General features: G+C 48.3%; 1 protein-coding gene across 11 annotated transcripts in view; it reads left to right on the forward strand.

Annotated features, from left to right (window-relative positions):
• The window catches only part of LOC108740638 (TBC1 domain family member 4), a 97,571-nt gene that overhangs the window by 72,137 nt on the left and 12,681 nt on the right, over positions 1-12,753 (forward strand). For 3 of the 11 annotated variants that reach the window (XM_025974864.1, XM_025974862.1, XM_025974863.1), the window contains exon 2: positions 4,881-5,081. The exons of the other annotated variants lie outside the window; for them this stretch is intronic. In XM_025974864.1, coding sequence (XP_025830649.1) covers positions 5,007-5,081 — 75 coding nt within the window. In that variant the 5' untranslated portion in view covers positions 4,881-5,006. The remainder of the gene's footprint in view (positions 1-4,880; positions 5,082-12,753) is intronic. 11 annotated transcript variants of the gene reach the window in all.

Here is a 12,753-nt window from a genome sequence, read left to right on the forward strand (position 1 = left end):
TTGTGTAGGCCCGTAGAAGGTTCAATTCATAAAGTTACAAGGTTGTAATTATAGTATTTTTGGTTCAGTGTTGTCCCGGGTGAATTAAACCTAGACACCCCTACTATCAGCATTTTTTCACATCTTTGTCTTATAAAACATTGCTTATAAAAACTGATAACACAACTGTACTCAATGTGTTAAAGAATTTTCTTCGGAACTGATGTAACGCAAAAAAGTCAATCAAATCTGAAAGGTTCAAGGTTCTCGTTAGAGTAGGTCAGTTAACAAATTTAGTTTCACTTGGGCGGTAGTACTGGAAAGGTAGTTTTTTAATTCCCGAAGTACCCAAAATAGTCCCTTCGCCGTGCAGGCATACATTATAATATTCTACATGCGATATTGATACGCGGATGTTTATTTTCGAAGTCACCAATGTGGTCAGTATCCATAAAATAGGTTGGTAGGACACCTTTTCAGGCATGAAGGGCTAGTTAGGCACATATTAGAAGCAGGAGCAATACTTAAGAGTAGTAAATATTAAGGATGTGGAATGTTCTAGTTTTAGAGAAATGCAAAAATTAGCTCAGGATAGGTAAGGTGTCCAAGCAGTCTTAGAACTGACGGCTCTTTGTTGATGATGATGATGATGGTCAATATTTTTTGGTGAACAGCATTTAAATATAAAGTGTCAGTTAAATATGAGAGGTCAGCTTTTAAATAGAATTGTTTCCTGTTTTTAATATTACGTAGCTTGTATTTAAAAATAAAGACTCGGTATTTAAGTCTAAGAGGCCAGTATTTAAGTATTAAGACTTTAGATGTAAAGGGTCATTTTCTAAATTCATCAGTATCTTTTGATTTAAATATGAAAGTTCAGGTTTCAAAAAAAAATTGTGGTTCGTATTTAATACCACGTAGCAGGCATAAGTATTATATATAAAGGTTTTAAATTTTAAATTCAACTCTCATATTTTTGTCCTGACTATTTCGGTAATACAATACTCATCATTTGAATTTAAATACTAACCGTTTAATTGGTTGTCATTAGATAAATACTTATTTGTAATTATGTAGTTAATTTCTTACAATAAATGCGTATTTACGAATAGATAAAAATAAGCTGAATGTTGTGAGTTGTAATACGCAAATCAAAATTTATATTAATGTTGTGTCAAAGACATTCCACATATTCCTGTTCAGACAGGATAGAAATGAAAGACTGATTATTGTCATTTTGGCTCAGTTCCATTTGGAACTCCTCGTTTCAATATAGGTATTTGTCAAATCCGTCGTGTTTGGTGACCCTTGAACCCGACTCATGCTACACATTATTCATATTTTATTAATACTTTTACTGCCACATGGACTCATGCGTCTCTCCATTGAGGTTCAGTATTGGTATACTTACATAGGTGAATATATTTCAATCATCATCACAAGGTCGCTTTTAACCTTCTCTTTTCCAAAGCACCTGTATGGCACCGCACTCCAAACATACACCTTTCACAATATTTTTTTTGGAATATTAAAATTAATCGTTCGCGAGCATCAGCCTAAAATCATCCATTTCCTCACCTTTCGTCTCCTATCTTTAAATTCGTTCTTTCCATACTTTTTGTTCTCTTGCACACCAGTATTTTTGTTTTACTTATATTTATTTTCGTACAATATTGCTTTGTCAATTCCGCTTCCATTTTATTTAAAGCTATCTCTAACTCCTCCTTGCTAGATGCTACTACTGTTATGTCATCTGCAAATCCAAGCATGCTAATCTTTTGCCCTTGCACGTCTATCCCTACAGTTGTACTGTCTTTAATGATGTTGATGTCGTCTTCGATGTATAGATTAAAAAGTAGCGGTGACAGTGTGCATCCCTGTCTGACTCCCTTCCTAATATTTACTTCTCTACGATGCATCCACTGCCTGTTGCTCCTTATACAAACTAAGTATCACTCTTCTATCTTTGTAACTCATCCCTATATTTTTAAGTATATTTTACGTCTTGTCCCATTGAACATTGTCAAAAGCTTTTTCTAAATCTACAAATCCTATGTACGCACTCTTTCCTTTTTCTATTGTTTTCTCTATTGTTACCCGTAAAGCTAGAATGACCTCCTGCGTTCCTCTATTTCTTCTAAACCCAAATTGATCTTTCGCTTATAGTTCTTTTGCCCTTTTTTCCCATCCTTCTTCGTACAATTTTAGTTAAAATTTTTGACGCATGGAAAATTAAGCTCATTGTTCTAAATGTCTCGCACCTATCCGCGCATCTCTTTTTAGAGGCAGCGAATCACAAATACCTTTAGGTATTGGCATTTCTGAAAAATACATACCACCACCTAGTTCTGATTGAACCTCTACTTATTAGCTATTTTTATTGTCAGTATTATACTATAGATCAAAAATGAATTTTCAGAATAATATTAATATTTAATATTAACCACTGTTGAGTNCCTCCGCCCTAGTGCCTCCGCCCTAGTGCCTCCGCCCTAGTGCCTCCGCCCTAGTGCCTCCGCCCTAGTGCCTCCGCCCTAGTGCCTCCGCCCTAGAGCCTCCGCCCTAGTGCCTCCGCCCTATTGCCTCCGCCCTAGTGCCTCCGCCCGTCTCTCCCTTGAAAGTGCTTTTAAGGGTCATTCTTACCCCATTTTCCTGTCCTTCTCGTTCACAATCACCATTCACCCCATTCGGTTTCCTTCTCATCTTAACTATGATCCCTGCTGTATTTACTTTTGTAATACTTTTAGGGTACTTTTAAATATACGAATAATAAAAGATAAAGCGTACTTCGAAAATTATTAAGTTAATTAAGTAACTCATACAGAGTGTTTCTTCTAAGCACTAACCACAAAACCCTTAGTTAAAATGCTTTAGTCCTTGAAGTTCCAACTACATACTTCTTAAAATTCAATTACAATCAAATCGCTAAATGCTATTAAAGTGCTTCAAGCACTTTGGAAGAGCTGAAGTACTTTGGGTTACAAATTGCACAGTACTTTTATAAACTAATTCGTTCACCAAGCTCCAACAACTCGTTCATAGATGGAGTTTAATTACGGCGATTCGAAGCCCTGAAAAGCCTGAAGGCACATTTTTAGGCACCAATTACTAAGTTCTGCCCCGTTCTGTTTCCTGTTTTAGGGACAGAAAAATTCTTATTCTTTAAACTCTTGACACCAAAAATTGTTGTTGTCCTGTGTAATTTTTGACACCCCTCGTATAAATTATATTTTTAACTCCATTCTTGTACGTAAACATCAGACTGTTTCTTCAAGTCTCGCTCAGGCAGAGAAGTTGTTACTTTTGGCCAGGATTCTGTTGAAATTTTGCTGCAGTTTCTTTGATGTCGCTGTTATTTTTATTAGGAAATTGACTTTATTTGCTTATTACGTACGACTTTCCTTTACTGAATATTATAAAGATCCTCTTCTAAACTCTATCCATCTCCCCTCTTACGATTTTTAATCGTTTCATTTTCGAAATTAATGTAGATTAACTTAACTTAGTAGTTACTTTAGTGTTTTACGTGATCGACTTGCTGTGTAGTCGGAATAGAGAATTTGGTGTTTTACTATTTTTGAAAAATGTGTTCGATTTGGTTCGATAAGGTGTGCCGGTTGGGTCATCTCCATCTGGGTGAAAGAGTAAGGAGTAAGGAGTTTTGTAAAATTAAAAAAAAAAAAAGAGAGATAGACAAAACGGACGGAATCAAATAAAAATGTGCGACAGTTGAATTAAAACTCTTGAAACAGACAATTGAAGTAGTAGTACAGCAACTGATAATGACCTATCGGTCGAAACAGTTGCGAGAGTTTTTAATAAACAGTTTGATCGTCGTTTTTTTTATTTGATTCTATTTAGTATGATTCATCAAGCCTTTCTTTCTTATATTACAAAGACGTAGTGAGCTTTTGGTAAATTTTATATTAATAGGTTTAATACTAAACTAATTGTTGCATGTCGAAGATAGAGGTAGTACTATCGTACTAACAAAAGACACATATATAAATGTGAAAATTCATTTAATTCTACAAATTACCTCAAATTAATAAGGAAAAATCATTGCTGCTGTACACCCTAGCCGGGAATCGAACCCAGGACCTTTGACTTTTCGCACCATTAGTGTGACCATTAAGCTACGAGAGGTGACAGCGGTAACAATGACGAAACGTACTTATTAGGTCACAGATTCCTTGAACTGAAGTATATATACAGTGTGGACCAAAAAGTACCTACGCAATATGCTCATTGCAGACAAACTGTAAGTTTAATCGAAAAATTTTTCAAACAAAACTTGCTCCCTATTTTAATACAAGATCGTTTGTATTATTTGAATTTGATTTACTATCGCGGGGATGTTTAAAAGATTTTTTTTGAGTCAAATAGTAAACAAAGTTCGCAATATGCTTATTGTGGCTAAACTGAAAGTTTAATCAAAAAATTTATCAAACATTTACTACAAGGTCATTTGTATTATCCAGATTTGATTTCCTATAGGGAGTGTTCAAAAATATAAAAAATATGTTTTTTTTTAAATGGCAGCTATGTGAAATATCAGTCCAATAGCAGCANTAAAACCAAATAGAGGGAGTGTGTCGCCATCTAGTGGGTATTTACAGTGCATTTCAAACGTTAGAAAAGGATATATTAAGCCTCTATTTGAATATTTCCTAATGTGTCCATTTAGCTGATCAGATTTCAAAAGTTCCATATCCCTTTTTGAAAATGCTGCATCCTGCGAGAACAATACACATCATCATGCCAGTTATTTAATTCATGCCAACGTAGACATCCTTTCATAACTTTTTAACAAAAAGATCAACCAGGAAAATATTTAAAAATAGTTTGTTGTCCCTAACATTGGACTCAATTGTGGAGTGAAAATTGTTTTTCCTTTCCAGAAATGTTTTTGACTGTGATTTTCGGAATTTAGTGATTGTGACTTTTGTTACGGTGTTTCGTTGACATGTTTGTGAAATACAACATATAGAGCAAAACACTTAATGTGAATATTGAGAAAACCCAAAATGATTACCGTACCACCAGTAACCCGAAGGCCCCTCATGTCTTCACAAAGTGATGCATCCCATTTGAAAAGCAAAGTAAGTCTATTTTGAGAAGTGATTTTTATGATTTACAGGGTGATTCACTTTACCTCTCCACGTCACATTACTCCTTAGTTAGTTCTAGGGATAAGGAAGGTTTTAAAAAAAGATTCTAAGAAATTTTACGTTTTTCTAAACAGCGGCGTTGAGAGGTCCTTGTGGGTCCGACCTCCACAGATTCCTCTTGCGCCATCGGGAGTCGAGTTGTTTAGGCTCTTACGCAGTGTAGATTGTGCATTTATAACACAGTGAACTATAAAGGAATTTACTGAAATTTCAATAGGATTAAGGTTCGTTTCCATCCTATTTTCAAACTGACCTTAAAGATACATTTTTATATGAGGTCCAGTTGCTCCGTCTATCTTCCATTCCGTACAGTGACTTTTAAGCAGAGCATCCACCGAAGTGATGTAATGTGTGATCTAGCGCGTGATCCAGGAGGATGTAGGATGCTACTGCAAATTGAACGAATGCTAGCAAAAGAATTAGCGGTCACTGAACGAATGTAACAAGCAACATGCCAATTGTGGCTTGTAGCATGTCATGCCACTGCAATTAAAGTAGAGTTTACTCTATTTTTTTGTCACGGCACTTAAGAAGTGTTACTTCATTTTGTTGTGGATTAACCAAAAATGAAGGATTATCAAAATTTGACTATTCGTTTTTTTTGTAATGATTGAAGCGTATCTCTGCATTTATGATCGTATTTGTGGCGATGTTCTAGCTTTAAGGAAATGCGAAGATTAGCTCAGGTTAGGAAAAAGTGGAGGTGCGTGTTCAACCACTCTTAAGACCAATGAATATGATAGTTTAGCGAATATTCAAATGAGAATTCGCATGAAAAAATCTGAGAAGGGACATTAAGGGACATTATAAGCACTGTGTGTTCGTTTGATTTTCCATTAGGGGTGTATTCTTTTTGTCTTCCTATTTCCCGGACAGTTTCCATTCTTATTGAGTAAATGTACTGAATCTAATATATCTTCATCGAATGACATTATAATATTTACTATTACCAGTCTATACCTGTGTTCGTTGAAAAAAGTTAAGCCAAGTCAGCGTCATGCCAGAATCACGCTGCTGCTATGTTTTAATGCTACACTTTTCCGGTGGGCGCTCCGCCTCACGTGACAGAAATGTCAGGACTAGTGTGGATAGGAATATGTTTCGTGTCAGCTCATTTGTATTATCAAATTCGTAAAATCCAGTCCAAAAGTAATTACAATTCCAATTACCACTATTACTTAATTGGTGATGATTTGTCAGCTTGCAGAATATCGGCGGATCGGTGTTGTACTTCGCTCTCATCAACGGCTTTAATATTGACAAATTGGTAAAGATTTTCGCCATCAGTAGATGGACTGACGCTGTTCTGATTCGGGTTCAAAGGTCCTTCCATCTCCGATGCTACGTTACCTAATACTACAAGCTACATCCAGCATTGGAGATGGAAGAAGCTTACCACTTGTGCTAGAGAAACGTTAGCAAGGAACTGCAATCAACATTTTCCGTTTCACTTAACAGTTTTAGCTGTCTTGGTGATATTCCTACAAAAGAATTATGGTTTGAGATGTTGACGAAGGTGATATTTAAAGGAAAGTTAGTAGGAATGAGCCATAGGATTAGTGTAATAAATCCATTCATCAATATTTCTTTCCTTCAATATATTGTGAATCCAGAGACTTCTCCGTTGTTTTTACTACCAGATTACTCACTACTTCTACGTTTAGAGAATGGATATGAAAAAGAATATAGTGAGAATCGGGTTTTGTGGTGCGCTGTGGACTCCCTTCGCACTCCTTTTATCGATTGCTACGCCACTGATTTAGAACGAGTGTTTCATAAAAATGTCGGCAAGAAAACGTATATTTTGTTAAAGGAAGCATAATTAGATATCCTCTACATTGTTTTTTTAATAGTTTGGTAGGACACCTTCTCAGGCATGAAAATCTAGTAAGAGACATATTAGAGGTGAAAACAGGAATTAAGAGGAGCAGAGGTAAACCTAGATTAGCTCAGGATAGGAAAGGGTGGAGGTGGATGTCCAACCAACCGAGCGGCATGGCCTAGAGGTCTAGACCATTGCTTAGCATTCGGGAGGACGCCGGTTCGATTCCGGGTCCGTCTGCCTTGGTCCAAGTTTTTCTATGGTTTCCTTGGATTACTTAGGCAAATGCTGGGGCAGTAATATTCCACACATAATCTTTCATTCTCTTCTGTCTTCATTTCGTCCGTCTCAGCTTTCTCACCCGAACCACCACCTACCCATTCCCACGATTCCTGAAAGCCGACTGAAGAGGGCCTTCCGCCCTACCTTCCGGCGTAGTCTGGAGGGACTGCCCGCCCACCAGCATTACTGGCTGGTGGGAATGAAACACCCAAAAGTCGAAAGTTGTCCAACCAACCGAGCGGCATGGCCTAGAGGTCTAGACCATTGCATAGCATTCGGGAGGACGCCGATTCGATTCCGGGTCCGTCTGCCTTGTTCCAAGTTTTTCTCACCCGAACCACCACCCACCCATTCCCACGATTCCTGAAAGCAGGCTGAAGAGGGCCTTCCGCCCTACCTNCTCCGCCCTAGTGCCTCCGCCCTAGTGCCTCCGCCCTAGTGCCTCCGCCCTAGTGCCTCCGCCCTAGTGCCTCCGCCCTAGTGCCTCCGCCCTAGTGCCTCCGCCCTAGTGCCTCCGCCCTAGTGCCTCCGCCCTAGTGCCTCCGCCCTAGTGCCTCCGCCCTAGTGCCTCCGCCCTAGTGCCTCCGCCCTAGTGCCTCCGCCCTAGTGCCTCCGCCCTAGTGCCTCCGCCCTAGTGCCTCCGCCCTAGTGCCTCCGCCCTAGTGCCTCCGCCCTAGTGCCTCCGCCCTAGTGCCTCCGCCCTAGTGCCTCCGCCCTAGTGCCTCCGCCCTAGTGCCTCCGCCCTAGTGCCTCCGCCCTAGTGCCTCCGCCCTAGTGCCTCCGCCCTAGTGCCTCCGCCCTAGTGCCTCCGCCCTAGTGCCTCCGCCCTAGTGCCTCCGCCCTAGTGCCTCCGCCCTAGTGCCTCCGCCCTAGTGCCTCCGCCCTAGTGCCTCCGCCCTAGTGCCTCCGCCCTAGTGCCTCCGCCCTAGTGCCTCCGCCCTAGTGCCTCCGCCCTAGTGCCTCCGCCCTAGTGCCTCCGCCCTAGTGCCTCCGCCCTAGTGCCTCCGCCCTAGTGCCTCCGCCCTAGTGCCTCCGCCCTAGTGCCTCCGCCCTAGTGCCTCCGCCCTAGTGCCTCCGCCCTAGTGCCTCCGCCCTAGTGCCTCCGCCCTAGTGCCTCCGCCCTAGTGCCTCCGCCCTAGTGCCTCCGCCCTAGTGCCTCCGCCCTAGTGCCTCCGCCCTAGTGCCTCCGCCCTAGTGCCTCCGCCCTAGTGCCTCCGCCCTAGTGCCTCCGCCCTAGTGCCTCCGCCCTAGTGCCTCCGCCCTAGTGCCTCCGCCCTAGTGCCTCCGCCCTAGTGCCTCCGCCCTAGTGCCTCCGCCCTAGTGCCTCCGCCCTAGTGCCTCCGCCCTAGTGCCTCCGCCCTAGTGCCTCCGCCCTAGTGCCTCCGCCCTAGTGCCTCCGCCCTAGTGCCTCCGCCCTAGTGCCTCCGCCCTAGTGCCTCCGCCCTAGTGCCTCCGCCCTAGTGCCTCCGCCCTAGTGCCTCCGCCCTAGTGCCTCCGCCCTAGTGCCTCCGCCCTAGTGCCTCCGCCCTAGTGCCTCCGCCCTAGTGCCTCCGCCCTAGTGCCTCCGCCCTAGTGCCTCCGCCCTAGTGCCTCCGCCCTAGTGCCTCCGCCCTAGTGCCTCCGCCCTAGTGCCTCCGCCCTAGTGCCTCCGCCCTAGTGCCTCCGCCCTAGTGCCTCCGCCCTAGTGCCTCCGCCCTAGTGCCTCCGCCCTAGTGCCTCCGCCCTAGTGCCTCCGCCCTAGTGCCTCCGCCCTAGTGCCTCCGCCCTAGTGCCTCCGCCCTAGTGCCTCCGCCCTAGTGCCTCCGCCCTAGTGCCTCCGCCCTAGTGCCTCCGCCCTAGTGCCTCCGCCCTAGTGCCTCCGCCCTAGTGCCTCCGCCCTAGTGCCTCCGCCCTAGTGCCTCCGCCCTAGTGCCTCCGCCCTAGTGCCTCCGCCCTAGTGCCTCCGCCCTAGTGCCTCCGCCCTAGTGCCTCCGCCCTAGTGCCTCCGCCCTAGTGCCTCCGCCCTAGTGCCTCCGCCCTAGTGCCTCCGCCCTAGTGCCTCCGCCCTAGTGCCTCCGCCCTAGTGCCTCCGCCCTAGTGCCTCCGCCCTAGTGCCTCCGCCCTAGTGCCTCCGCCCTAGTGCCTCCGCCCTAGTGCCTCCGCCCTAGTGCCTCCGCCCTAGTGCCTCCGCCCTAGTGCCTCCGCCCTAGTGCCTCCGCCCTAGTGCCTCCGCCCTAGTGCCTCCGCCCTAGTGCCTCCGCCCTAGTGCCTCCGCCCTAGTGCCTCCGCCCTAGTGCCTCCGCCCTAGTGCCTCCGCCCTAGTGCCTCCGCCCTAGTGCCTCCGCCCTAGTGCCTCCGCCCTAGTGCCTCCGCCCTAGTGCCTCCGCCCTAGTGCCTCCGCCCTAGTGCCTCCGCCCTAGTGCCTCCGCCCTAGTGCCTCCGCCCTAGTGCCTCCGCCCTAGTGCCTCCGCCCTAGTGCCTCCGCCCTAGTGCCTCCGCCCTAGTGCCTCCGCCCTAGTGCCTCCGCCCTAGTGCCTCCGCCCTAGTGCCTCCGCCCTAGTGCCTCCGCCCTAGTGCCTCCGCCCTAGTGCCTCCGCCCTAGTGCCTCCGCCCTAGTGCCTCCGCCCTAGTGCCTCCGCCCTAGTGCCTCCGCCCTAGTGCCTCCGCCCTAGTGCCTCCGCCCTAGTGCCTCCGCCCTAGTGCCTCCGCCCTAGTGCCTCCGCCCTAGTGCCTCCGCCCTAGTGCCTCCGCCCTAGTGCCTCCGCCCTAGTGCCTCCGCCCTAGTGCCTCCGCCCTAGTGCCTCCGCCCTAGTGCCTCCGCCCTAGTGCCTCCGCCCTAGTGCCTCCGCCCTAGTGCCTCCGCCCTAGTGCCTCCGCCCTAGTGCCTCCGCCCTAGTGCCTCCGCCCTAGTGCCTCCGCCCTAGTGCCTCCGCCCTAGTGCCTCCGCCCTAGTGCCTCCGCCCTAGTGCCTCCGCCCTAGTGCCTCCGCCCTAGTGCCTCCGCCCTAGTGCCTCCGCCCTAGTGCCTCCGCCCTAGTGCCTCCGCCCTAGTGCCTCCGCCCTAGTGCCTCCGCCCTAGTGCCTCCGCCCTAGTGCCTCCGCCCTAGTGCCTCCGCCCTAGTGCCTCCGCCCTAGTGCCTCCGCCCTAGTGCCTCCGCCCTAGTGCCTCCGCCCTAGTGCCTCCGCCCTAGTGCCTCCGCCCTAGTGCCTCCGCCCTAGTGCCTCCGCCCTAGTGCCTCCGCCCTAGTGCCTCCGCCCTAGTGCCTCCGCCCTAGTGCCTCCGCCCTAGTGCCTCCGCCCTAGTGCCTCCGCCCTAGTGCCTCCGCCCTAGTGCCTCCGCCCTAGTGCCTCCGCCCTAGTGCCTCCGCCCTAGTGCCTCCGCCCTAGTGCCTCCGCCCTAGTGCCTCCGCCCTAGTGCCTCCGCCCTAGTGCCTCCGCCCTAGTGCCTCCGCCCTAGTGCCTCCGCCCTAGTGCCTCCGCCCTAGTGCCTCCGCCCTAGTGCCTCCGCCCTAGTGCCTCCGCCCTAGTGCCTCCGCCCTAGTGCCTCCGCCCTAGTGCCTCCGCCCTAGTGCCTCCGCCCTAGTGCCTCCGCCCTAGTGCCTCCGCCCTAGTGCCTCCGCCCTAGTGCCTCCGCCCTAGTGCCTCCGCCCTAGTGCCTCCGCCCTAGTGCCTCCGCCCTAGTGCCTCCGCCCTAGTGCCTCCGCCCTAGTGCCTCCGCCCTAGTGCCTCCGCCCTAGTGCCTCCGCCCTAGTGCCTCCGCCCTAGTGCCTCCGCCCTAGTGCCTCCGCCCTAGTGCCTCCGCCCTAGTGCCTCCGCCCTAGTGCCTCCGCCCTAGTGCCTCCGCCCTAGTGCCTCCGCCCTAGTGCCTCCGCCCTAGTGCCTCCGCCCTAGTGCCTCCGCCCTAGTGCCTCCGCCCTAGTGCCTCCGCCCTAGTGCCTCCGCCCTAGTGCCTCCGCCCTAGTGCCTCCGCCCTAGTGCCTCCGCCCTAGTGCCTCCGCCCTAGTGCCTCCGCCCTAGTGCCTCCGCCCTAGTGCCTCCGCCCTAGTGCCTCCGCCCTAGTGCCTCCGCCCTAGTGCCTCCGCCCTAGTGCCTCCGCCCTAGTGCCTCCGCCCTAGTGCCTCCGCCCTAGTGCCTCCGCCCTAGTGCCTCCGCCCTAGTGCCTCCGCCCTAGTGCCTCCGCCCTAGTGCCTCCGCCCTAGTGCCTCCGCCCTAGTGCCTCCGCCCTAGTGCCTCCGCCCTAGTGCCTCCGCCCTAGTGCCTCCGCCCTAGTGCCTCCGCCCTAGTGCCTCCGCCCTAGTGCCTCCGCCCTAGTGCCTCCGCCCTAGTGCCTCCGCCCTAGTGCCTCCGCCCTAGTGCCTCCGCCCTAGTGCCTCCGCCCTAGTGCCTCCGCCCTAGTGCCTCCGCCCTAGTGCCTCCGCCCTAGTGCCTCCGCCCTAGTGCCTCCGCCCTAGTGCCTCCGCCCTAGTGCCTCCGCCCTAGTGCCTCCGCCCTAGTGCCTCCGCCCTAGTGCCTCCGCCCTAGTGCCTCCGCCCTAGTGCCTCCGCCCTAGTGCCTCCGCCCTAGTGCCTCCGCCCTAGTGCCTCCGCCCTAGTGCCTCCGCCCTAGTGCCTCCGCCCTATTGCCTCCGCCCTAGTGCCTCCGCCCGTCTCTCCCTTGAAAGTGCTTTTAAGGGTCATTCTTACCCCATTTTCCTGTCCTTCTCGTTCACAATCACCATTCACCCCATTCGGTTTCCTTCTCATCTTAACTATGATCCCTGCTGTATTTACTTTTGTAATACTTTTAGGGTACTTTTAAATATACGAATAATAAAAGATAAAGCGTACTTCGAAAATTATTAAGTTAATTAAGTAACTCATACAGAGTGTTTCTTCTAAGCACTAACCACAAAACCCTTAGTTAAAATGCTTTAGTCCTTGAAGTTCCAACTACATACTTCTTAAAATTCAATTACAATCAAATCGCTAAATGCTATTAAAGTGCTTCAAGCACTTTGGAAGAGCTGAAGTACTTTGGGTTACAAATTGCACAGTACTTTTATAAACTAATTCGTTCACCAAGCTCCAACAACTCGTTCATAGATGGAGTTTAATTACGGCGATTCGAAGCCCTGAAAAGCCTGAAGGCACATTTTTAGGCACCAATTACTAAGTTCTGCCCCGTTCTGTTTCCTGTTTTAGGGACAGAAAAATTCTTATTCTTTAAACTCTTGACACCAAAAATTGTTGTTGTCCTGTGTAATTTTTGACACCCCTCGTATAAATTATATTTTTAACTCCATTCTTGTACGTAAACATCAGACTGTTTCTTCAAGTCTCGCTCAGGCAGAGAAGTTGTTACTTTTGGCCAGGATTCTGTTGAAATTTTGCTGCAGTTTCTTTGATGTCGCTGTTATTTTTATTAGGAAATTGACTTTATTTGCTTATTACGTACGACTTTCCTTTACTGAATATTATAAAGATCCTCTTCTAAACTCTATCCATCTCCCCTCTTACGATTTTTAATCGTTTCATTTTCGAAA

The sequence above is a fragment of the Agrilus planipennis genome, unplaced genomic scaffold (assembly GCF_000699045.2).
Source record: "Agrilus planipennis isolate EAB-ADULT unplaced genomic scaffold, Apla_2.0 scaffold243, whole genome shotgun sequence".
Classification (NCBI taxonomy): Eukaryota; Metazoa; Arthropoda; class Insecta; order Coleoptera; family Buprestidae; genus Agrilus; species Agrilus planipennis.